This window comes from Diaphorina citri, unplaced genomic scaffold, assembly GCF_000475195.1.
Source record: "Diaphorina citri unplaced genomic scaffold, Diaci psyllid genome assembly version 1.1 scaffold847, whole genome shotgun sequence".
Classification (NCBI taxonomy): Eukaryota; Metazoa; Arthropoda; class Insecta; order Hemiptera; family Psyllidae; genus Diaphorina; species Diaphorina citri.
In genome coordinates, this window is record NW_007378279.1 from 63,589 (window position 1) to 88,954 (window position 25,366).

General features: G+C 36.7%; 2 protein-coding genes across 4 annotated transcripts in view; both read left to right on the top strand.

The window, feature by feature from the left end:
• Positions 1 to 9,364, top strand: part of LOC103512526 — a gene marked incomplete at its 5' end in the record, with an annotated part of 67,374 nt that extends 58,010 nt beyond the window's left edge. The window contains one exon of the mRNA XM_008477291.3: positions 8,402 to 9,364. Coding sequence (XP_008475513.1) covers positions 8,402 to 8,499 — 98 coding nt within the window. The remainder of the gene's footprint in view (positions 1 to 8,401) is intronic.
• On the top strand, positions 4,773 to 25,366 carry LOC103512522 (elongation of very long chain fatty acids protein AAEL008004). 3 transcript variants are annotated; one of them, XM_008477288.2, is made up of 8 exons: positions 4,773 to 5,268; positions 16,545 to 16,713; positions 17,661 to 17,851; positions 18,038 to 18,115; positions 23,372 to 23,474; positions 23,680 to 23,739; positions 24,023 to 24,159; positions 24,270 to 25,366. In XM_008477288.2, exons 2-8 carry the CDS (start codon positions 16,653 to 16,655, stop codon positions 24,444 to 24,446), a joined length of 807 nt encoding a protein of 268 aa, XP_008475510.1. In that variant the 5' UTR covers positions 4,773 to 5,268; positions 16,545 to 16,652; the 3' UTR covers positions 24,447 to 25,366. The 3 variants fall into 3 exon arrangements, with proteins under 3 accessions (XP_008475510.1, XP_008475509.1, XP_017300926.1); XM_008477287.2 differs by lacking the exons at positions 16,545 to 16,713; positions 23,372 to 23,474 and adding an exon at positions 15,059 to 15,227 and having other exon boundaries at positions 23,577 to 23,739; XM_017445437.1 differs by lacking the exon at positions 23,372 to 23,474 and having other exon boundaries at positions 23,577 to 23,739.

Below are 25,366 nucleotides of genomic sequence, written 5' to 3' on the forward strand. Positions count from 1 at the left end.
GTAATCGCGAAATCCGCGACCATAATCGCCAAATCCGCGAACAAAATTGCCAAATCCGCGCCTCTTCTTAACCCTAACCAGCTCTAGACTCAAGACATGAAGAGGTTAACATGTAATAATGGGAAAGAGAGAAAAAAACTTGGATGTCGCTGTAAAAACCTTGGCGCCGTTTTCATTCTTAAGAGGGTTACGCCTCCCCCATATATCACACTGGACACAGAATTTGAGTATTAAGTAGTAAGTAGTCTCTCTCAAGCCATGGTCCAACACAAAACTTTAAACTTGACTTTTCAATACAACTAAAGTGGATGTGTTTTCAATTCTTTCAAATTTTATGGCGCAAGGATAGGAAGTCGGTTTTTTTTCTGAGAGGTAGTTGTACGAGTAATGGCTTTTTCGCCGTTATTATTATCATCATTATTATTGTGTTTGTAAAATTTAAAGTAGCTGATGGGGTAGGTGGTGCCTATATTTTATTGCTATGTTTTTGATTTAGCTTTCCCTTTCCTTTGAATGTTTTCTTGATACCTGGTCAGTCCTCTCGCATCTTTGACTTTTCAATACAACTAAAGTGGATGTGTTTTCAATTCTTTCAAATTTTATGGCGCAAGGATAGGAAGTAGGTTTTTTTCTGAGAGGTAGTTGTACGAGTAATGGCTTTTTCGCCGTTATTATTATCATCATCATCATCATCATTATTGTGTTTGTAAAATTTAAAGTAGCTGGTGTGCCTATATTTTATTGCTATGTTTTTGATTTAGCTTTCCCTTTCCTTTGAATGTTTTCTTGATACCTGGTCAGTCCTCTCGCATCTTAGATTTAGTGTTGAATATCAAAACAACATCGACATCATCTGAAATACCAAAACCCATTGCGCACATCGGTGTTATCAACGAAACTTTGAAAATTGTCATCTGATTCACCAAAAGTTAGTGGAAATAATTCGAGTGGAGACACAATAAGGAAGAAACACAGCCTGAAAGAAAAAGCAGAGTTATAAGATGTAGACAATGAAAATACTTAAAAGGGGACGTAGGTAGTAGGTAGGTAGGTAGGTAAAATAAACAAAGCCTAATGTATTGTAAATAATATAGAAAAGTAAAGGGCCCTACACACGTCGAGATCATTTGATTTCAGTACATTGTTCCCAGTCCATATGATTTCAAGTCAAATAATAGTGTCTCCGCATGACAAGTCCAGAAATACGTTCCGAATTCAGGTACCGAATTTCACAACAAAATTCCAATTTGCACTTAAATTTGCTAATTGGACATGTCACTAAAATATCACTAACTTCATATGCGTCATACAGCTTGCAATCCGCATTTCCAGAATACGGTCAGCGCTGATTCCAAACCATTTGGTCTATTGACAATTCGCAAGTCCGTTCGGTGGATTCATCTCGTAGGTAAAATAAACAAGGCCTAATGTATTGTAAATAATATAGAAGAGTAAAGGGCCCTACACACGTCGAGTTCATTTGATTTCAGTACATTGTTCCCAGTCCATATGATTTCAAGTCATCAATAGTGTCTCCACATCGCAAGTCCAGAAATACATTCCGAATTCAGGTACCGAATTTCACAACAAAATTCCAATTTGCACTTAAATTTGCTAATTCGACATGTCACTAAAATATTACTAACTTCATATGCGTCATACAGTTTGCAATCCGCATTTCCAGAATACGGTCAGCGCTGATTCCAAACCATTTGGTCTATTGACAATTCGCAAGTCCGTTCGGTGGATTCATGCGAAGGATTTTCGACGTGTCGAAGACGAAAACCTAGGAAAGACACGGAATAGCTCCAGATGTCGCTAAAGATCACGATACGTTTGGGATTCCAGTTCATTCAGACTGATAGTGTGTAGACACCTTAATATTCCTACTTTTCCTTTCCAGTTCATTCAGTGTATGCCAAACAGAACGCGGACCTTCCGTCTGCGTCTATTGCAATATTACAAAAGCTCCTGTAGATTATATTAAAATACTTGCCTTCTCACTTTGCTAAAATAAATATAATTGAGCCCTGTTCCATGAAAATCAATATTACCTACTTAATGTTCAAAAGATTAGGTCTTTTCCAATGAAGTTACGGCCAAATTTAGAACCTTTAATTTTGACCCCTGAGGCCATCAGGGCCGAAAAATCAAATTTAATTTTTGGGTCTGATTTTCAATATGTGGGATCATTGTTTCTGTGGGTTGGTGGGACCTATTTGAAGCACAAATCATGAATTTCCCATTTATGGTGCTTCCCCCATTGGCGGACGAACATGAATAATAAGAATTCAATGGGCCATATATTCAGGTGATGATGAAATTCAGGTTCCAACAAAATTCATGGAACAGGGCTCTGAAGAGAATATTAAATTATTTAATAAACAAATCATCCCAGTATTATTATTTTGTAAAATAAATATTTATTTATAATAAAAACTAACCTACTCTTACCTATTTATTACGCTGTTTTGGTTTCATAATTTATTGCCTAGGACAGAGGTTCTCAACCGGTGGTACGCGTACCACTGGTGGTACGCGGATACATTTTAGGTGGTACGCACTACGCAGTCATATATTAATAACAACAATAAAAAATGTTGAATGGTGGGGTTTGTACTTATAAAGACCTTTAATTTGATATATACCTAGGTCGACCAGGTTTGGATAAGTCCTTCTATGGGGACAGACTGACTGACGGACTGACTGACAGACCGACAGACAGACACCGAAGCGAATACAATAGTTCGTCCACTATAAAAAAATGTCATAAGTGGGTCTCGATCTTGCAACCTCCACCTTGCTAGCCATATATAAATATAAGGTGGTACGTCAAAATCTCTGAAAATTTTAAGTGGTACGTGTTTACTAAAAGGTTGAGAACCCCTGGCCTAGGAGAAGTTGAGAGTATAGGTAGGTACATTTCCAGTTTTCAGAGTCAATTGAAGCAGGTTTGTAGGAAGGAGAATAATAAGTACGGTAGAAGAAAGCCAGCCTTTCCGAAAATGAACCTTATCTGTTTTAGGAGGAAAGTTCGCCCTGAGAGGGAATCGAACCCGCGCCTAGCGCCACCAAGTAAGATACTCAACCCTCCAAGCTAACTAACTAGGCTGGCACTTTGCAGAAATAATATTATACCTAATGACTAAATAACAGATATTATAAATGCTTTATGGTATCAAGTGTCACTTCCATCTATATCTCCTTATTATTTACCTATCTACTTATAGGAAGGTATAACCAGTTTGCCTTAACATTGACACAAGATATCAATGCAGTGGACATTGACAATGTATTATTTACCCTAGAAACAAGCTATTTATCGATGATTAGATAGATTACCTACTTGTTGATATTGTTGTTGGGAAAATTGCAACATTGTTTGTGTATACAGAATGTTTCTAAAATAGCTTCACCGGAATTATTTGTGGTGAAGTTCAGAGTCACAATGTTTGTAGGTATCACAGCCTACATTGTATAACTACTTGAATTTTCTCTCACATAGGTACATAATAATTTCAAAGAGAACAATTAAATTCTCATTCCATATTTTCAGGGTGGTAAGTAGTAGGTACATTTTCTGGTTCCTCTTACGTTTAATAGTGGCTAACTCGCCAGCTATGGGTTCCGGATTTTGGTGGTCAATGAGTTTTGGGAACTAATAAAGTCTTCTATATCTCGCAACATATTTGGCCACCACACTGCATTTTGAGCTCGCAATTGGCTTTGTTCATACCTAAATGTCCTTTGTGGCATTTATGTAACATGTCATTTTTCAGTGCTTGAGGAACTATAATTCTGGAACCTCTTCCTCTTACGTAGGTAGGTCTCTAACTTTACATATAAAGGTATTTATGTCTAGTGTTCTACACGATAGAGTCGACCAAAATCAATGGACAACGACTGGAACCCCTACAAAGTAGGTAAGATCAAAGGAAAAGGAGTCATGGAAGAAGGCAAATATCCTGACTGAAAAATCTGACAACCTGGTTCACCACATCAACAACATTACTGCATTACGACAACGACTGGAACCCCTACAAAGTAGGTAAGATCAAAAGGAAAAGGAGTCATGGAAGAAGGCAAATATCCTGACTGAAAAATCTGACAACCTGGTTCACCACATCAACAACATTACTGCATTACTTTTCATGTCTTCAAAGTAACAGATAACAAAGTCATCATTGCCAGCATGATTGCTAACATTCGTAAACGGATGGACAGTAGATACAAGAAGAAGAAGAAGAAGAAGAAGAAGAAGAAGAAGAAGAAGAAGCCGACGAAGAAGAAGAAAGAGGGTGGAAAAATGTTTATTGTGTGGACGTGTTTCAGACGACATGACGTTGATAGATTCTAGTGTAGACTCACCTTTACAGCTCCCAGCTTTCTTATTCAAAATCCAACTGGTTCTAATCCTCACCATATTAGCTACTTATAGCTGATTGATGTCTAGGCTTAGGATTTCGGAACATACATAAGATAGCATTGATAAGTTGTCGCTTAAGAAACAATAACTCCTAACGTGACTGCTAAGGTCTTATCGTCCCGAAAACAAAGAGGGAAAAGGAAAGCAGGGAAGGAAAAAGCCAGCCATTCCTAGTACGAACCTTATCTGTTTAAGATAAAATATGCCCTGAGCGGCAATCGAACCCGCGACCTAAGCCCATACAAGGCTGACGCGCTACCCTCCAAGCGAACTAGTCTGGAGACCATTTTTACGTTTTCTCTTCAGAAGGAGTGAATTTTATAGAATGTTACCGATTTTATAGGAAATTGCGTCAGGATTTCAAAAATTTAAGAACCAAGAAAATCCACCGTTCGAGCAAATAGTGGATAGGCACTATTGTTTCTTGAGCGCCAAAGCACCGAGTTGGTAAGTACTGTAAGTATTACATTAGCATTATTCATGAGTAGAGTAAGCTAAGTCCTGCCCGTGACAATACAATTTGAATTTTCATTATCACTCTAAGTTCAGTGGCAGTTCAGTTAATAAGTGGAGCTTTTTTGGATTTTTAATTCGCTAATTTATTTTATTTATTAATTTTTCATTAATTTTATTCATTCCATTTTATTACTTCTTTGTAATTCGTGATTTTTCTAATTTTATTTTCTTGTGACAAAAAACTCCATATTTTTTGTTGAAATTTTCATTTTCTTACTAGACAATTTACCTATCTTGGAGATATTTCGAGTTCAAAACGTTTTTCTGTTCAAGGTAGTTTCGTGTCAGCTACTTTTTTTATCGGAAATATTTTCACTCATAATCAGGTAAGATTTTTTTTTTTTTTTTTTTATCATTGCCATTTTTATTAATGTAAGTTTCTAATCACTGATATACCTACCCATCACAGGGTTAAAGTCACTTTGACGGTGAAATTCAAATCAGATTAACTGTCCTCATTAGCCTGAATTACGCCCTAAATTAGGTAACCGGCAGCACGTGATTTCCCAAACGGTCACCTGTCCCTTCCAGATCCTTACGACGCACGACATCGCTTAACATCTGTGACCCGTAAGGAACTGGTCAATGACTAAAAAATACATAGTAGTGTGATGGCTTGCCTATTGGTGACTACCTATGTGAGAGAAAATTCAAGTAGCTATACAATGTAGGCTGTGATACCTACAAACATTGTGACTCTGAACTTCACCGCAAATAATTCCGGTGAAGTTATTTTAGAAACATTCTGTATACACAAACAATGTTGCAATTTTCCCAACAGCAATATCAACAAGTAGGTAATCTATCTAATCATCGATAAATAGCTTGTTTCTAGGGTAAATAATACCTGCATTGTCAATGTCCACTGCATGATATCTTGTGTCAATGTTAAGGCAAACTGGTTATACCTTCCTATAAGTAGATAAATAATAAGGAGATAGATGGAAGTGAGAAGTGACAATTGATACCATACAGCATTTACAATATATCTGTTATTTAGTCATTAGGTATAATATTATTTCTGCAAATTGCCATCTTCGTTAGTTAGCTTGGAGGTTTGAGCGTCTTACCTGGAGGCGCTAGGCGCGGGTTCGATTCCCTCCCAGGGCGAACTATCCTCCTAAACAGATAAGGTTCATTTTCGGAAAGGCTGGCTTTCTTCTACCGTACTTATTATTCTCCTTCCTACAAACCTTAAACCTACTTCAATTGACTCTGAAAACTGGAAATGTACCTACCTACTCTCAACTTCTCCTAGGCAATAAATTATGAAACCAAAACAGCGTAATAAATAGGTAAGAGTAGGTTAGTTTTTATTATAAATAAATATTTATTTTACAAAATAATAATACTGGGATGATTTGTTTATTAAATAATTTAATATTCTCTTCAGAGCCCTGTTCCATGAATTTTGTTGGAACCTGAATTTCATCATCACCTGAATATATGGCCCATTGAATTCTTATTATTCATGTTCGTCCGCCAATGGGGGAAGCACCATAAATGGGAAATTCATGATTTGTGCTTCAAATAGGTCCCACCAACCCACAGAAACAATGATCCCACATATTGAAAATCAGACCCAAAAATTAAATTTGATTTTTCGGCCCTGATGGCCTCAGGGGTCAAAATTAAAGGTTCTAAATTTGGCCGTAACATTATTATTATTTTTTTTTTTTTTGACATTTATTTACACAATTGAAGGAGTTTTAACAATAAAGTCCTACCTCATCTGTTATTTTTGTTTTACCATAACTTATGAACAGCTTATCAGATTTTGATGAAATTTGGCAAATTGTGGTAAACAAGAAGGGACTTTAATTCACAGATGCTATCCCGTACGCCTATAACTAATAATAATAGTTATAAGCTGATGACGGTAAAGTTATCTTGATGTAGAGTTAAACATAAAAGTTGGATGGCTCCTAAAAAAGAACTTTTTTGAAGGGTCAGTCGATCATGGCTTAATGTCCCAAACGAAATATTGTATGTAACTAGTAACTAACTACCTAAAACCCATATAAGAATAGTAAATTAATTATTATAATATGTATAGTTATATATTACTTTTAATTGTTGATGTTGTTATTGTTTGGAAATTTATTCGGGTTAGGTAAAATTGAGAAGGCAAGTAGGTACCTTCTTTTTCCTCTTTGTAAGGGCAAAAAAGCTCATTTATTTTTACCTCTATGAATCACCCCTTGAAGTTTCGTATGTTTTGGATATAGGTACCCTGATGTATGCTCGTTATGTCTAGTAGAAAGATTAAATGATTAAGACATTAGGTATTAATTTTACTATGTACTTACTTACTTCATCTTACTATGTATGTACCTAATAGTCTTACTATTTACTTACCTACTAATCTTACCATGTATGTACTTAATAGTCTTACTATTTACTTACCTACTAATCTTACCATGTATGTACTTAATAGTCTTACTATGTACTTACCTACTAATCTTACTATGTATGTACTTAATAGTCTTACTATGTACTTACCTACTAATCTTACTATGTATGTACTTAATAGTCTTACTATTTACTTACCTACTAATCTTATTATGTATGTACCTAATAGTCTTACTATTTACTTACCTACTAATATTACTATGTATGTACTTAATAGTCTTACTATTTACTTACCTACTATTCTTACTATGTATGTACTTAATAATCTTACTATTTACTTACCTACTAATCTTATTATGTAGATTTACATTCGGTACTTGGATTTAAGAGATAGCTGCTAATAGAGGAATTAGAGGATCTAATCTGCTTTGAGTACCTTCTACCAACCTATGGTCAATTTTGTCATCGCTTGGTAAAATACTTTGTTTTTAGTATGAGAGCATTGAGCAATGTCGTTGTTATTTACATAACTGATGTTACCAAGCAAGGAGATCACTATGTTCTCACATTATGTTGGTCTACTTTGTTTTGGTTCGGAATTTTAGACCAAAGACACTGAGGGTCATGGAAAAAATGGTCTTTAGAAAGAACTTGATTTGTTTTGAGAAAATTTCGGTTTAGTTAGACATAGTTGTCAATCTACAAAGGTCTTAGAACGGATGGAAAAAGATTTTTTATACCTATTTTTTGATATTAGATAGGTAGGTATTTCCGCAAATATTTTCTTTTCTTCTTTTTTTGTGGCCAAATCTCCGATGATAACTTGCCCTAAGTCCTGACCACACCCTTTGTGCTTTGTTGGTAACTCTTTCCATGAAGTAGGAAATGTAAAAGAAGAGGGTGTTGTCTTTGTTCCTTCTTCCGTAGTTTAAATTTTAAATAGCTACTGTTTCCTTCTTTTTTTTCTGAAGGAAAAAGTAACTAACTAAAAGTTTCCTTTTCCTATAGTTACTTTTTCCTTTTGATTTCGTTGAACATTTTTTCCACGTTTCCCCCCCTGTACATGCCGTTTGTATTGACCAATGAAATGTATTCTCTGTGTTGCAGTGACCTCTACCAGTTCCTCACCCTCAGTACACATGACCTTGACCTCTCTGGTGACCTTGACTCAGGTCATTCTGTTGACGAGACACGCTGCAAGATAGTAAGCTCATTCTTGTGAAGACAGCCATGTTTCCAGTCTCAAGGACATTGATGTAAAAAGAAGACTATATTGTTTTGTTGGGAAAATTTGGTGTAAAGTTAGCAACGTCAATTGGAAGGACGCAAACCGAAAGCTGTGTTTGATAACTCAGCAAGTTCTACGCTTTGGTGCTTGTTAAACAATATTCAGATTTTTACCTAATAATTTTCTAAATTTCTCAACTAAAGCCATGAAATGACGTTATGGTTGTACCAGATGTAGAAAATGTAGAAATTGTTGAGCTATCCGTTGAGTTGTCGAGCGTTCTACAGATACAGGTTTGGAGGTATTTTATTAACGAAAAGGCTGATTCACAAGAGGCCGATACTCTGACATAGCACTGAGGTTGTACTTCAGAGTAGATTTTCTTTGAAGATTTTTAACTCTAGAAATTTTTGCGGTAGAGAAGACGCCAAAAAAACAAAAAAAAAACGTCAATGATTGAAACTAAATGCGAGTTGAAACTAAATTCCCTACTTTTCTTTCTTAAAAAAAAGGCCAATGGGCTTCAGTAGACGGGAAATTGTAGATAGGTAACTCAAAAAAAAAAAAAAAAAAAAAAAAAATCCAAGCACAAGGAAAATATGGACTATTTTGATCATATTCATTGGAAAATAGAAAATACTCTTCTGATTAGAGTGTCAACCTATAGTAAATCAGTCTTTATGTATGAGATTTCAATACAGCTATCCGTGTACTGTTGGAATTCCCTCAGCTATTGCAATGATCATGCATAAATTTATTACATACATAAATATGTATGTTTGCTTATTGGGTCATTAACCTCAATTTGATCGAACAAAGTGCGTTCCAAGTTCAAACTCCACGATTTTCTCTTTAGCTTACCCCGAAAGTAGATTAATCATTATTCTCAACAGTAGGTAGGTAAGTACCTACATTTATTATGTGTTGCACCTGTGTGTGAACTGCTTTTAAAATGTGTCGAAGTGTCGATTTGTAAATGATGGATTTTAGTGTCCTTAATGAGTTAACAGTTATATTATGTAAATGTCGAGCTTGGTATATGTAATACCTATTTACATGGAAACAAATTTAACTGTCTTGTCTGCGAAGACGTCAAACAAAGATGAAGAAATTCATGTAAGAATCAACAGGGAGAAGAATTAGACATTATGGATTAGAATTTACCTACCTATCTATCTATTTTGGCTCTTCTTATGATTATACTTTACCTAAGGAAGCTACAAATTTTGTTATTCCCCAAATATGTAATATTTACATGGAAACAAATTTAACTGTCTTGTCTGTGAAGACGTCAAACAAACAAGCAGTAAAGAGAGAAGTAAATACGGCAGGACGAGTAGCAGGAGAGAGGGCTGAATATAAACGAGGCATTAGAATCAACAGGGAAAAGAATTAGACATTATATATTAGAATTTACCTACCTATCTATCTATTTTGGCTCTTCTTATGATTATACTTTACCTAAGGAAGCTACAAATTTTGTTATTCCCCAACACTCTCGAACCTAGGCGAAAACTTTTAATTCCTCCCGAAGTCCGATTTAAAGATACATTTACCATTGTTTACGTAAGTAAAAGAAACAATATCTATCCATCAATTTTTGAAAAAATAACTTCAATAAGTTGAAAACTGAGATCCCCATAGGTACGGGAAGGAAACTGTTCATAATTTCTGTTTGGAGAAATGAAGCAATAAATAAATAACTAAGTTTTAATTTCTCCCGAAGTCCGATTTAAAGATACAATTACCAATGTTTACGTAAGTAAAAGAAACAATATCTATCCATCAATTTTTGAAAAATAGCTTCAAAAAGTTGAAAACTGAGATCCCCATAGGTACGGGAAGGAAACTGTTCATAATTTCTGTTTGGAGAAATGAAGCAATAAATAAATAACTAAATGGTCAAAAAATAAGAAAAAGAAGGTACATAAATAATATATGTACTTACATGTTCCTCGTTGCACAGCTTGTAAAAGTTAGGAGATAGGACTATAATTCATTTACTAAAGCCTGTTCTGATTCTAAAGTATGTGATTGAGAAAATGAGTTTCACCAAAATTTGTTAAGAAAAAGAACGCACATAAATATGTGAACTTACATGTTCCTCGTTGCACAGCTTTAAGTTAGGAGATAGGACTATAATTCATTTACTAAAGCCTGTTCTGATTCTAAAGTATGTGATTGAGAAAATGAGTTTCACCAAAATTTCAACTTTCTACATTTTGGAAATTTCAAGCTTAGGATGCCACAGAACAAAAATTTCACCAATATTTCGCCAATTCCTCTCTGATTGGAGAATTGAACCCGGTTCTCCCTAGTACAAGGCCAGCAATAACCGCAGACAGTGGAGTTTCGGAGGTTCAAACCGTTGACCAAACATAATAGAGCAATGTTTTATAATAATAAAGGAACACGAAATTCAATTAGGTAGGCAACTATGTTGAACTTGCAGCAACATTATCTCGGCTTGATTGTTCAATCGGTCTGATCTCTGGTCTGGTCAGAGGTTGCACAAGTTGATTCCTTAACCGCAGACAGTGGAGTTTCGGAGGTTCAAACCGTTGACCAAACATAATAGAGCAATGTTTTATAATAATAAAGCAACACGAAATTCAATTAGGTAGGCAATTATGTTGAACTTGCAGCAACATTATCTCGGCTTGATTGTTCAATCGGTCTGATCTCTGGTCTGGTCAGAGGTTGCACAAGTTGATTCTCAAATTGCTCGAAATATGTTGGTCCCATGGATGATTTTAATGGCTGTTCGTGATCTCATGTCTTCTCAGTTCTCAAATATTGATCTAAATATTTTGGTCTCATCATCCCAGTTTGATGACTTTGGTTAGATTGTCACACAAGTTATACGGTCTCCGCACAGGCAATCCGGGCTTTCCGATGACCAAATGTACCGCAGTAATACGTAGAGCGGACCTGTACGCAAGTATGTACGGAACTACCTACGGACCTTTTTAGTGATTTTCATACTACAATATTGTCCTCGTTTTTTTGCAGGCCAGTAAAGTGTGGCTCTTCGAGTACAACTGGAAGTGTCAACCCATTGACAACTCAACTGACGAGAAAGCTCTAAACGTAAGTTTGAATATGACAGTCAGTAGTTAAACCAAAATCCCAAATGAGTTACATGATTTTTACGAGTACCAAATATCGAAGCTATTGAACCTTATTTTTATATGAGAAGTACTCGCAGTATGAGAAACAGTCCTACCAAGATCACATCAGGCTTTTCTGTTCCACAATTTCGCTGGGATTTTTGATTTGAACTTTTTTTCTCCCAATTGGTAGAATGACTTGAAAAAGGTAGGTAACGCTTGAATGGTGAAAAGTGAAAAAATGCAGATGAATAGAACCCTACCTATAGAGTAATTGCTATTGAATTGAATACATTATCCATCTATTGACGCCATAGACCGAGAAAATCCTGAACTCCAGTCTAAACATTCTAAACACATAGACCTAGGTACGTATAGTTTGTTTTACTAGCCACTGTTTCAAATTTTCAAACAATAACTTACCAATGTAGCTACTCGCATGACAGTAACTATGTATGTACTTGTAATGATTTGCATTTACATCGGCAGCTCAATCTCTATGTCAGTCTCGTTGCATCGTTTCTACTCAATACTTTAACTGTGAATGAACTAAAACTGTAACGAGCCTAGTTCTTCATTACTTGGTAATAAGTTCTTCATAAGAACATAAGACGTACTTATGTAGATGCTTTGTACAATATATGTAGTTCTTATCCCATGTTCTTATTTTATTCTTTGTTGTCAATATGAAAGCTATTTGAAAAGGTCCTATAACAGTGAAGGTTGTAGCTTTACAAACCAGAGATCATAGTTGAGGATCATGGCTTTATTCCTTGTCCTCATTGGATATAAGGATATAACCTCATAAGATAAGATGCTGACTAAGGATATTATGGTAATCTAAGTTGAAAGTTGTGTCTTTGCTATAATCAGGGATTTACAATTCAGGTTTATACCTACTTATACACAGTTATTGCATGAAAAATCTCCATAATGAATATGAGATTTAAAATTATTGATCCTTCTTATGTATTTCTCACATCTGTATTCAATGTCTTTGCTAACTGTGTGGTCAATGCAATTAGGAAACTTCTGTCTGGGAGACCAAGTTTATAGTGTCTGGAAAAATCTAATAATAAAATTAGAATAAGTAATAAATTGATGAAATTGTCTGCAGTTCTTTTGCTAAAAGAATTATTCTGAGATTTCTCAGTATTACAAGACTTTTCTTACAGTAAATTCTTCTAGTGTTCATCTTGAAATGTTGTGGACAAGCAGAGGCAGACGATGTCAACACTCAGTTGTTCTTGTGGTCCATTCAGTCAAGGTCGCGGCTTTACAAACCAGAGATCATGCAACCCTTGTTGTTTAACATTCGATGTAGGTACATGGTACATATTAAAAATTCTTGAGCTTTCGAGGATACTCAAGTTTTCATCATCAGACTAATAAAGCTTTTCAGGGACACTTCGTTTGCCGGTATTATGTAGATGCGATGTAGCCATTTGCAATATAATCATGTAGGTAATGCATTGGATCACTCTGTTAACTTTGAGATTCTTTATATTATTTACAGGCTTTTCAAAATTGTCGATTTTTCTTAGGGATTTCGTTAATCATTGCCACCGACATATTTTGGCCCTATCTTGTACAGAAGGGTCTGGATCTGGAAGGGCCTGATGTTAGACATGAAATTATTCTATTCTATTGGTATTGTTGTATTGTATTCTTCAAATATTCAGAGGCAAAAGGGAAATAAGAATAAACTGTGTTTTGAAAGGAAGAATATTACTATCTATGTCAGATGAATATTCCGGTACCTACAGGAAATGAAGATGAATAAAAATATTTCCTTTTTCCGCTCCCTTTTTTGAGACTTTTATTTTTCTTCAAAAATGAAAGAAGAAAATCGAGAGCACCCCGTCAGCCTAGGGGCACTCTTCAGAAACCTGATCTCTCCTCAAGTTCTCCTTGCTTCAAATATGATGGCCGTTCTACTCTGAAACATGGACCTTTGTATATTAATTGTAAGAGAATATTGTTTGAAAAGCAGCGCAATTAGCTTTGTACCCAGGAACGAGATTTATTATGGGACTGTCTAATTTACCGATCTGAGGAAATAACTCCTCTTATGATAGCTTTCTCTCCTTAGAGCTGTACACAAAGTATCACCTATTAATGTCAGGATTGCTATTCGGATGGGTTGCCATTGTCTTTTCTCCACCTCACTCACACTCGTATTTATGAACAAGAATGATCGTTCTTAGATCAGTCTCAAGTCAAAATTGACCAATCAAATGCCTTGAGACTATGCTTGTAAGAGAATATTGTTTGAAAAGCAGCGCAATTAGCTTTGTACCCACAAGAACGAGATTTATTATAGCTTTCTCTCCTTAGAGCTGTACACAAAGTATCACCTATTAATGTCAGGATTGGTATTCGGATGGGTTGCCATTGTCTTTTCTCCACCTCACTCAACTTGGTGAGATGTGAGGAGGAGGCGGGTCATCGAATGGAGAGTAAAACCCTCCGTCACTACAAACCTTAGCAGGTTTACAGTGACGTTAAAACTCTACGAAACAAAGTTGAATGTACTGTATTGTAGATTGTGTAGGTGTTTCTTTCATATTTTGGACTGACAAAGTATAAAAGCGACATTTTGTCGTGAAGGTTGGCGCATTCTCCATACATCGTATGTGCTTGACGTTCGCACGCGTTTCATAGAAAATCGTCATTTGACCTCAATTAACCTCTCAGGTGTTTCCGGTGATGGGACCGCTATAGTTTGTATGTTCACTATGTACATGTGTGGGGCAGGTTATTGCCTTCCCGGATTAAAATGGGTGGTAAAGGCTGCATATACAGTATGTACCAGAAGTCTCAGAACTCCCTTAACTTTTGATCAATCTTGGTATCTAAGATTTCAATTCTGATTTATTTATTTATTATTTTGAATCCCAATTTATCATTTTATTTAGAAATACACGTTAAATTTTATGTGGAATCTATAAATCTCTTGCTATACTTTTGATAAGTGATAATTAGGAAGGTCGTCGACTGTGTGTGGACACACCTTAAAGGTGGTATGGTCGATCGACATCACCGGAAGCACGTCCACACCCTCAGTCGATCGACGGCCAGTGACATTAAACTTGTCAATAATGTCGAAAAAATGGAAACTATTGTGATGATTCACACTCCAATGTAACTGCTGCAGTTATTGAACTATGTTAAGTACTAACTAGCAATACTAGCATATAACTATATACTTGGACCGTTAACTGGAATTTATTAGTAACTATGACTAGACATTTGTTACCAAGTTATTAGCTTAGGTTCTACCACTAATATTATTATTAGATAGGTACCTATTACATTCAATATCCAATAGTAGTCACTTGCACTGTTAAATAACTACTGTTATGATTACACCCGAAATTCTCATTTGGAAAGGGCATCGTACTCATTTGACCTTTGTGATTTCAGGTCCCCAATGTGGATGTAGCCTTCACCCTGTTAGCATCGGAGTCAATGTATCGATAGTGCACATCGGATCGGAACTCACGTGTGTACGCGGCTTGCTGACACGTTACCATGGAAACCATCTTCGGCCCGGCCATGCGGCTGTACAAATATGTGAACGAGGATTTAGCCGGTAAGTATGACAGAGCCATTTTCGGACGAAAAATCATCCGATTTTAATAGGTATTTTCGGACGATTTTTCGTCCGAATATTAAACTATCACGTTGAAAGGTTGAAACCAATGAAACTCAGCATGAAAGCCACATTGGATCAGGTAATTAGTCCAAAGTCTTATTGGCCTGACATATGCGGTTTACAGTGTGTCTTTCATCTACTTTATATTGCATCAACTCTGTTGACCTGGCTGTTAGTTCTTTTTAATCCAGGCAGTTTTCCATGCTAAGCGGCACAGAAAACTGACCGGTGAGATGTGAGGAGGCGGGTCATCGAATGGAGAGTAAAACCCCCCGTCACTACAAACCTTACCAGGTTTACAGTGACGTTAATAAAACTCTACGAAACAAAGTTGAATGTACATATGTATTGTAGATTGTGTAGGTGTTTCTTTCATATTTTGGACTGACAAAGTATAAAAGCGACATTTTTGTCATGAAGGTTGGCGCATTCTCCATACATCGTATGTATGTGCTTGACGTTCGCACGCGTTTCATAGAAAATCGTCATTTGACCTCAATTAACCTCTCAGGTGTTTCCGGTAATGGGACCGCTATAGTTTGTATGTTCACTATGTACATGTGTGGGGCAGGTTATTGCCTTCCCGGATTAAAATGGGTGGTAAAGGCTGCATATACAGTATGTACCAGAAGTCTCAGTACCTACTCCCTTAACTTTTGATCAATCTTAGTATCTAAGATTTCAATTCTGATTTATTTATTTATTATTTTGAATCCCAATTTGTCTTTTTATTTAGAAATACACGTTAAATTTTATGTGGAATCTATAAATCTCTTGCTACTTTCGATAAGTGATAATTAGGAAGGTCGTCGACTGTGTGTGGACACACCTTAAAGGTGGTATGGTCGATGGACATCACCGGAAGCACGTCCACACTCTCAGTGACTCAGTCGATCGACGGCCAGTGACATTAAACTTGTTAATAATGTCGAAAAAATGGAAACTATTGTGATGATTCACACTCCAATGTAACTGCTGCAGTTATTGAACTATTACTAACTAGCAATACTATAGCATATAACTATAGACATGGACCGTTAACTGGAATTTATTAGTAACTATGACTAGACATTTGTTACCAAGTTATTAGCTTAGGTTCTATCACTAATATTATTATTAGATAGGTAGCTAGGTACCTATTACATTCAATATCCAATAGTAGTCACTTGCACTGTTAAATAACTACTGTTATGATTACACCCGAAATTCTCATTTGGAAAGGGCATCGTACTCATTTGACCTTTGTGATTTCAGGTCCCCAATGTGGACGTAGCCTTCACCCTGTTAGCATCGGAGTCAATGTATCGATAGTGCACATCGGATCGGAACTCACGTGTGTACGCGGCTTGCTGACACGTTACCATGGAAACCATCTTCGGCCCGGCCATGCGGCTGTACAAATATGTGAACGAGGATTTAGCCGGTAAGTATGACAGAGCCATTTTCGGACGAAAAATCATCCGATTTTTATCCGATTTTAATAGGTATTTTCGGACGATTTTTCGTCCGAATATTAAACTATCATGTTGAAAGGTTGAAACCAATGAAACTCAGCATGAAACCCACATTGGATCAGGTAATTAGTCCAAAGTCTTATTGGCCTGACATATGCGGTTTACAGTGTTGTGTCTTTCATCTGCTTTATATTGCATCAACTCTGTTGACCTGGCTGTTAGTTCTTTTTAATCCAGGCAGTTTTCCATGCTAAGCGGCACAGAAAACTGACCCACATTGTGACAACCTAGAATTTCTAATGATAATCTACAATCTAGCTATGTAGATATTTAGTTTCCAAATCTAAATTCTAGGTTAATGTGATTTTTTATCGTATCCTGTGACCTGCTATCAAAAAGGTCAGAATCAACAAGTGCTAGGGAACAAAATTCATAAAGCTTGGCTTAGAATGGAACACATTGCATCAGTTTCTAATCAACAATGAAAACAATACAGTTCTCCTTGAACGCAATGCATTTGGTGACACGCATAGTCTAGTTCTCTAATAAGCCTGGGAATTTATACCGGGCATTACCGGGTGATTCAGAAAAGTGTAAAACAATAAGTGGATGAGATTTAAAAACAATTAGATAATAATAATTGTAGGCTGGGGAACTCGGGATTCAGATGAAGCTAGGATTTCCCTATGCTTAATAGCCAGGTCAACCTATAGGATTGAAATCAATCCTGAGACAATCCACGGTGGTAAAACTCGACCTAAATGAGCGTGACCCACCCCCTATTAGATGTTACTTACCCAAGTTTGAAAACCCAAATTTCAAGGGTCAAAATATTGCGAAATGTGAAGTACAAGTTGCTTTCAGTTATGCAGGCTCTGGAAGATTTTGTCTAATATGCTTTCTTCTTGTTTCTCAGACCCCAGAACCAAGGACTTCTTCCTAATAGGATCTCCAATTCCTGGACTATGTCTGCTAGCCTTCTACAACTACTTTGTCCACAACCTCGGTCCCAGATTTATGGAGGACCGAAAGCCATTCAAATTGGATCGTTTTATGATCTACTACAATATTGTTCAAATCGTTGCCAGTTTATATTTGTTCATTGAGGTGAGTGTTTCAATCTAAAGACCGTCACACAAGTTATACGGTCTCCGCACAGGCAATCCGGGCTTTCCGATGACCAAATGTACCGCAGTAATACGCAGAGCGGACCTGTACGCAAGTAGGTACGGAACTACCTACGGACCTTTTTAGTGATTTTCATACTACAATATTGTCCTCCTTTTTTTGCAGGCCAGTAAAGTGTGGCTCTTCGAGTACAACTGGAAATGTCAACCCATTGACAACTCAACTGACGAGAAAGCTCTAAACGTAAGTTTGAACTTGACAGTCAGTAGTTAAACCAAAATCCCAAATGAGTTACATGATTTTTACGAGTACCAAATATCGAAGCTATCGAACCTTATTTTTATATGAGAAGTACTCGCAGTATGAGAAACAGTCCTACCAAGATCACATCAGGCTTTTCTGTTCCGCAATTTCGCTGGGATTTTTGATTTGAACTTTTTTTTCTCCCAATTGGTAGAATGACTTGAAAAAGGTAGGTAACGCTTGAATGGTGGGTGAAAAGTGAAAAAATGCCGATGAATAGAACCCCTACCTATAGAGTAATTGCTATTGAATTGAATACATTATCCATCTATTGACGCCATAGACCGAGAAAATCCTGAACTCCAGTCTAAACATTCTAAACACATAGACCTAGGTACGTATAGTTTGTTTTACTAGCCACTGTTTCAAATTTTCAAACAATAACTTACCAATGTAGCTACTCGCATGACAGTAACTATGTATGTACTTGTAACTTGTAATGATTTGCATTTACTTCGGCAGCTCAATCTCTATGTCAGTCTCGTTGCATCGTTTCTACTCAATACTTTAACTGTGAATGAACTAAAACTGTAACGAGCCTAGTTACTCCTATAGCTAACCTTATAACCTTACTATTCTAAAACTTCGTATAATTGTCACGTGTTATTACATGCACAACTAGGAAAGTCACTCAGGATATGTAAAAGTCTTTCTCGGTGGAAAAGTAACTTGTGTGAAAAACACTCACAGCCTTGTGTTCAGACTCCATGATCGGAGATGGTTCCAGTGTGTTATTCTAAAACTTCGTACAATTGTCACGTGTTATTACATGCACATCTAGGAAGAAGGCACACCGTTTGGAAAATGTAATGTGGAAAGTTGCACCTGGTGTGAAAGTCACTCAGGATATGTGAAAGTCACTAATTATTTGTGAAAGTCTTTCTCGGTGGAAAAGTAACTTGTGTGAAAAACACTCACAGCCTTGTGTTCAGACTCCATGATCGGAGATGGTTCCAGTGTGGTCTTCCAGCTTAGATAATAGTACTCATCTATGTATGTACGAGTACTTATTCTACATATGAAACTAGACAAACATGATGACTTACAGTTAGAGGTAAATATTCTGGTAACCGTATGAAGGAAATGTGGTATCATGTCCGCCAAAGCTCGGTATAACCTTGCTTACTGACTGCAATACTTGTGTAAAACATTCCACAAGCACGTGTGTGGAGAAATTTAGTAACCTTGCCGAGGTAATGAAGCAATTTGGCAACGTGGTGAGATTTGAACTCACCTTTTCGGTATCTTTAGCTGATAGCCCCAAATTGAATTGAAATTTTTGTTCAAAGAACTTCCTAATTCAAAAGATTTCAGTTGCGATTTAAAGAGGAAACGCTGTCAGCTTACTTGGCATTAACTTTGATATCTGAAGATAACTGAAATATACCAGGCTAACCGCAACACCACCCTATTGCCTCTACAGCTGACAGTGTTGGTAAACTCTCTGGCAATTTCGGATGTTTATTGCCGATCTGCGCTTGCACAAAATTTAACGACTTTTGGACATTTAATCGTAGAATTGTAGAGTAGACCTGAAGATTCCCCTCACAACCATCTGTTCTGAAATACCAGCTGAGGCAACGTGAATATTACCATTACAATCGGTCGCACCATTTCGTCAAATGAACCACACAGACAACCTCTAGATCACATGACTAATAGGTAATACCTATGTGCCTGCCTAAGGAATTAGGAATTACCTAGGTTCTATAATTACAAGTTGCCAAATTCGGGTCAAATGCTGTTATTTCGCGAAAAGAACAAAAAAATTGTTCTCTTCTAATGTTAGCGGTTTCTTCAGAGAAGACACAGTATGACCTTGGCCTAGATAAATAATAGTAAAACCTCAGAGGTGATGGATCATCGTTTGACATACAGGGTCTGTTCCTCGACAGATAGATCGAGATTTAGGAGTTCTAGATAACTAGATATTCTTCCTAAAGAAGAAGTTCTGTTGAGATAGGAATGATCAGGGAAGTGATAAGGACTGTTGAAGTCTGTTGATGTATGTACTTTAGGTTAGGACGTTAGGAGTAAGACAGATACATTGGGACTTAGGAGTTAAACAGGTAGATAGGAGTTCTAAAGGTAGTTTCATCCTAATAATGAAGAAGTACTGTAAAGTTTAGCATGATTAGGAGTGGGGGAAAGTAGAGAACTTCGTCAGGAGAGGAGTGTGCTCGGAAAATATTCAGACAGTTCTCAGCATACTGCATACTTAAATGTTAAACATTTCAACAAGGAGCTAGAGATCCGGCCTTAGAGAACTTTTGAATATCGTCCACCTCTGGAACTTAATGTGTGTGTCATCTGTGTTATAACACTTATAACAGCTAATGTTGCCAATGAGTTCAACAGAGACTACCGAACTCAGATAAACCTATAGAATCAGAAGACCTTGTCATGAGAAATTAAAAAAGTAAATAATCGAAAAAAAGTAAATAGATGATCTCTTCGCAGAAACCGATTTACATATAACGTACCTAGTGAGTGAGGTACAGATACGAGTATGTTAATCAAGTATTAGACGTAGGAATAACCAAAAACATATCGTGTAATCAAATACATGGAATAGAACTAGGTACTACAGAATATGTATAATGGATGTTAGAACAACCTCTTCCGATTATTATTAAAAATGTTTGTAACGTAGGTATATTGTTCTATGACCATGTCCAAGTTCAGGATCTTAGACCATTCCTAGGAAGGCAATTTTAAAGAACAATATTAACGGAGTTTAGAAGTCTAGAGTCTAGACTACAACCTGTAGATATTTGATTCGATTTAGCTCGTTTTATATCTTATTTTATTCCGATATGTATACCCTATCAAGCAAAGCTCATTTTGTTTTCTTTCCTGAACGTCCATAATCGAGCAAAAAATATCTATATACCTATGTAAACAAGCTGGGCCCGTCCCTCCGAGAATTTTTTAGCCCGCAGTTTACTCGATCGTGGTTAAAGAAAATTAGTATTTACTTATTTGTTTAATATTCAGTTTATTATTATTAGTGCTTGGGAAGTTGCGTATACGGCCGCGCTGCGCGATTCCAGGGCTTCACGGGGTTGTGAATATGGTCGCGCTTCGCACTCCCTTGTTTACGGTCGCGCTGCGCTATAGAGTAATTGCTATTGTTTAAGCATACAGTGTTTCCCAACCTGGGCGATATCGCCCCCTGGGGGGCGATGGAGATTTTCATGGGGGCGATCAATAAAAGGAGCGATGGCTATCTAGGGGCGAAAATGTAAGTAGGTTGTCTGTCTTTTTTGCGTTTGGAAATCTTAATCATTAGTATTTATGTTGGGGGGAGGGGCGATCACAGTTCCGATAATCTGTACAAATTCTGAAAGGGGGCGATCGTAGAGAAAAGGTTGGGAAACACTGGTCTAGACTACAACCTGTAGATATTTGATTTGATTTAGCTCGTTTTACTTATATCTTATTTTATTCCGATATGTATACCCTATCAAGCAAAGCTCATTTTGTTTTCTTTCCTGGACGTCCATAATCGAGCAAAAAATATCAATATGTAAACACTAAACAAGCTAGGCCCGTCCCTCCGAGAATTTTTTAGCCCGTAGTTTACTCGATCGTGGTTAAAGAAAATTAGTATTTACTTATTTTGTTTAATATTCAGTTTATTATTATTATTAGTGATTGGGAAGTTGCGTATACGGTCACGCTGCGCGCTCCCAGGGCTTCACGGGGTTGTGCATATGGTCGCGCTTATTTACGTGTTTACGGTCGCGCTGCGCTCTCCCGGGGCTTCGCACGGTTGTGGATGCGGTCGCCCTTCGCGCTTCCGGGGCTTCGCACGGTTGTGCATGCGGTCGCGCTGCGCGCTCCCTTAATATGTGTACCTAAATACTTTCATGTAATGATTTAAAATCAAGACTAGAGCCCGTTCTTCCTTTATTCCTTTTAATGTTTCCTAAAAACTACCAATATAATGTTTAAGTCACCCATGCATTTCTTGGCCTTGCTCTGCGTAGCTTAACATAGATGACGCTAAAACTGTTCTTAAAATAACGACTGAAGTGTTATCTTTAAACTTTCTCGCTTTGAGTTCATAGGTCGTCGCGACAAATTTCAAGATTAGAGCTCATTTGTATGAGAAAATGTGAAAAAATCCCCCAAAAACCATTTTTTTTTATAAGTCTTTCTATGAGAACAGGCACACAGACACACGGACACCGAAGCGAATACAATAGTCCGTCCACTATACCTTTTGTTATTACTATCGTAATAATAAAGGAAGGACGGGCTGAAAATTAATAAAAAGAATAATATACCTACAAGCTTTGCACAAGTTACGAGAAAAAAAAGAAACTCACTTAATATCTGATGTGGAAACCGGTTGGAAATTAAAAAAAAAAACATGATTGTGATTGTCTAACTTGAAACTTGGTACCTAGCTAACATTGGATTGCTAAGGAGATTTCATGAGACAACTTTGGTTAGTGTTTTAGTGGTGAAAATGAGAAATAACTTCTCAAGGTCTTCAAGAAAGGATCAGATGAACTGCATTACTTAATCCATTAGAATTAGAATCTATGGGCGTTAGATAATTCATTGATCTTTTGCCAATTGTCTCGCAGGCAAGTTTCCTAGTATCTGGTTTCGTCCCATGGAAATGACAAACAATACTCTTTATATGGTTGCTTTACAATGTCTGGAAATAACACACAAACACCTGTTATGTGGTTGCTTTGTTTTTTGATATCAGTTAATATAAACCCAGGATACTGTTTACTTGTGTCTTGTGAATTACATGCAATGTTTCATTCTCTTATCAATGTATCGGGTGAATAGCGAAGTATCTTGCTTTTGAGGTTCCACAAAGGATGTTTCATCGTTACCGCTCGCCTCTCGGCATGTTTAAGTGGTTGCTTTACAATGTCTGGAAATAACACACAAACACCTGTTATGTGGTTGCTTTGTTTTTTGATATCAGTTCATATAAACCCAGGATACTGTTTACTTGTGTCTTGTGAATTACATGCAATGTTTCATTCTCTTATCAATGTATCGGGTGAATAGCGAAGTATCTTGCTTTTGAGGTTCCACAAAGGATGTTTCATCGTTACCGCTCGCCTCTCGGCATGTTTAATTGGGGAGTTTTCTTCATTTGCTATCGAAGTTTGGGAAATATTGAAGTTGATGCGGCCCTAAGCTTCACTTTGGTTCTATTTGCAGGTTATCCGCCTCTGTTACCTTTACTTCTGGCTCAAGTTGATTGATCTGACGGACACCATCATCTTCGTTCTGAGGAAGAAGTTCTCCAGTGTGTCATTCCTACATGTCTACATGTTTAATTGGGAAGTTTTCTTCATTTGCTATCGAAGTTTGGGGAATATTGAAGTTGATGCAGCCCTAAGCTTCACTTTGGTTCTATTTGCAGGTTATCCGCCTCTGTTACCTCTACTTCTGGCTCAAGTTGATTGATCTGACGGACACCATCATCTTCGTTCTGAGGAAGAAGTTCTCCAGTGTGTCATTCCTACATGTCTATCATCATACAGGCATGGTTATGTTGACTTGGAGTGGAGTCAAATGGTTCCCAGGTAACTCAAACAGGACTAGTAGTAACTTAAGCAGTGCTTCCATGAAAGGAACTGTAAAACCTCTTCAGAAAAAGGGCCCTTAAACCAGATCAGGCTGAAAATTTAACGTGCAATTATAATTTAATCAAAGGCCTGATTAAGCTCAAAACTATGTTTGCCAAATTTTATCAAAATCAGACAGGCCATTTGAGCGTTGTCGCAGAACAAACGGACAAACTTAATGCATAACCTTGGAACTCACTTCTTTGGATCAATTATTCTAAACTCATTGTTTATATTACAGGTGGTCATGATACATGGATCGGTTGGCTCAACAGTATAGTTCACGTGGTAATGTACGGGTACTATCTGTTATGTGTTCTACAACCACAGTACAAGACATCCATCTGGTGGAAGAAACATCTCACACAAATGCAAATGGTAAGCAACTCACAATAGATAGAACGCGTATAATTCCAGCCGAGATACAAGAAAAGAAGTTCTCATGTTATTTCTGTATCTCTATCTGTGACTTTCCATTTTGTTTCCAGATTCAATTCCTGCTCAACTCGATTCACTCGTTGCAAATTTTGTTCTACCCAGATTGTGGTTATCCCAAATGGCTCGTCTTAATTATTGTACCTCAGAATTTCTTCATGTTCTATCTCTTCTATCGGTTTTACATCAATGCTTACTGCGACAACAGCAAGGCAAAGAAATTGGAGTAGGAGGTTAGATTTGAGACTTGCAACAGTCATTTTACCTTGTCTGTAATACTTATGAGAAAAGTTACCTCACTTTGTTACATGTTCTTATGACATAAGTTATACTTTGTCTGTCATACTCGTATGACTATGACAAATCTTATCTTAGGTAAGTTATTAGTTATTGTTCGGTACTGATGAACCACCCGCCTAATTTTCGGTTCCAATCAACGGACCGCCTGATGTTTCCATCATGTCGCCAGGCAACCAAGTTGTTTAGTGTTTCCCAAAACAGCAAGAAAAAATCTAAGTTTTTAAGAAAAATGTCCAAATCCTGTACATCCCAATTTTCCTTCAAATAAATTTCCTTTTTTCCTTCCAACAAGTACATTTCCAACAAGTTTTCCTTTCCAATAAGTTTGTTTCCTACAAGCAAGTTTAGAACCCAACAGTTATGACTTTTATAAGTATGACAAAAGCTGTTATACGGTTACCTATACCTTACCTTGTCTGTAATGGGTACTCATGACAAATGTTACCTTAGCTAGTTACTTATAAGAAAGGTTTTGCCTTTATGACAGAAGTTATCTTTGCTCAATAGAAATTGTTCTTTCATTGCTAAAATTATCTTTTATTATGACAACATAATCATTAGATTTGATAGGACATTGTATATACATAGCATAATGCTAGTATGTAGTTAATTATTTTTCCATCTTAATGTGTATTATTACTATTATTGTTAATGGTTACATTATGATCTAGTATGTAGGCGCCTAGATTTAAATATTTTATTTATTCTATACGTCTTATTATTTATTATGAATCGTGTACAGTAAGTTAAGATTACTATCTACTAGATTCTTTATTCTTATGGAATGTTTCCATCCAACTTGTAAAATTGTGCGAACTTGGAAATACATCATAATTTCAGAAACTAGTGT

Bases quoted from the DNA above. Each gene is read 5' to 3' on its own strand.
- LOC103512522 (XM_008477287.2), top strand. From the start codon at position 15,167: ATGGAAACCATCTTCGGCCCGGCCATGCGGCTGTACAAATATGTGAAC. The intron at 15,228-17,660 runs GTAAGTATGACA...CTTGTTTCTCAG, and splicing joins TGTGAACGAGGATTTAGCCG to ACCCCAGAACCAAGGACTTC. The intron at 24,160-24,269 runs GTAAGCAACTCA...TTTTGTTTCCAG, and splicing joins ATCTCACACAAATGCAAATG to ATTCAATTCCTGCTCAACTC.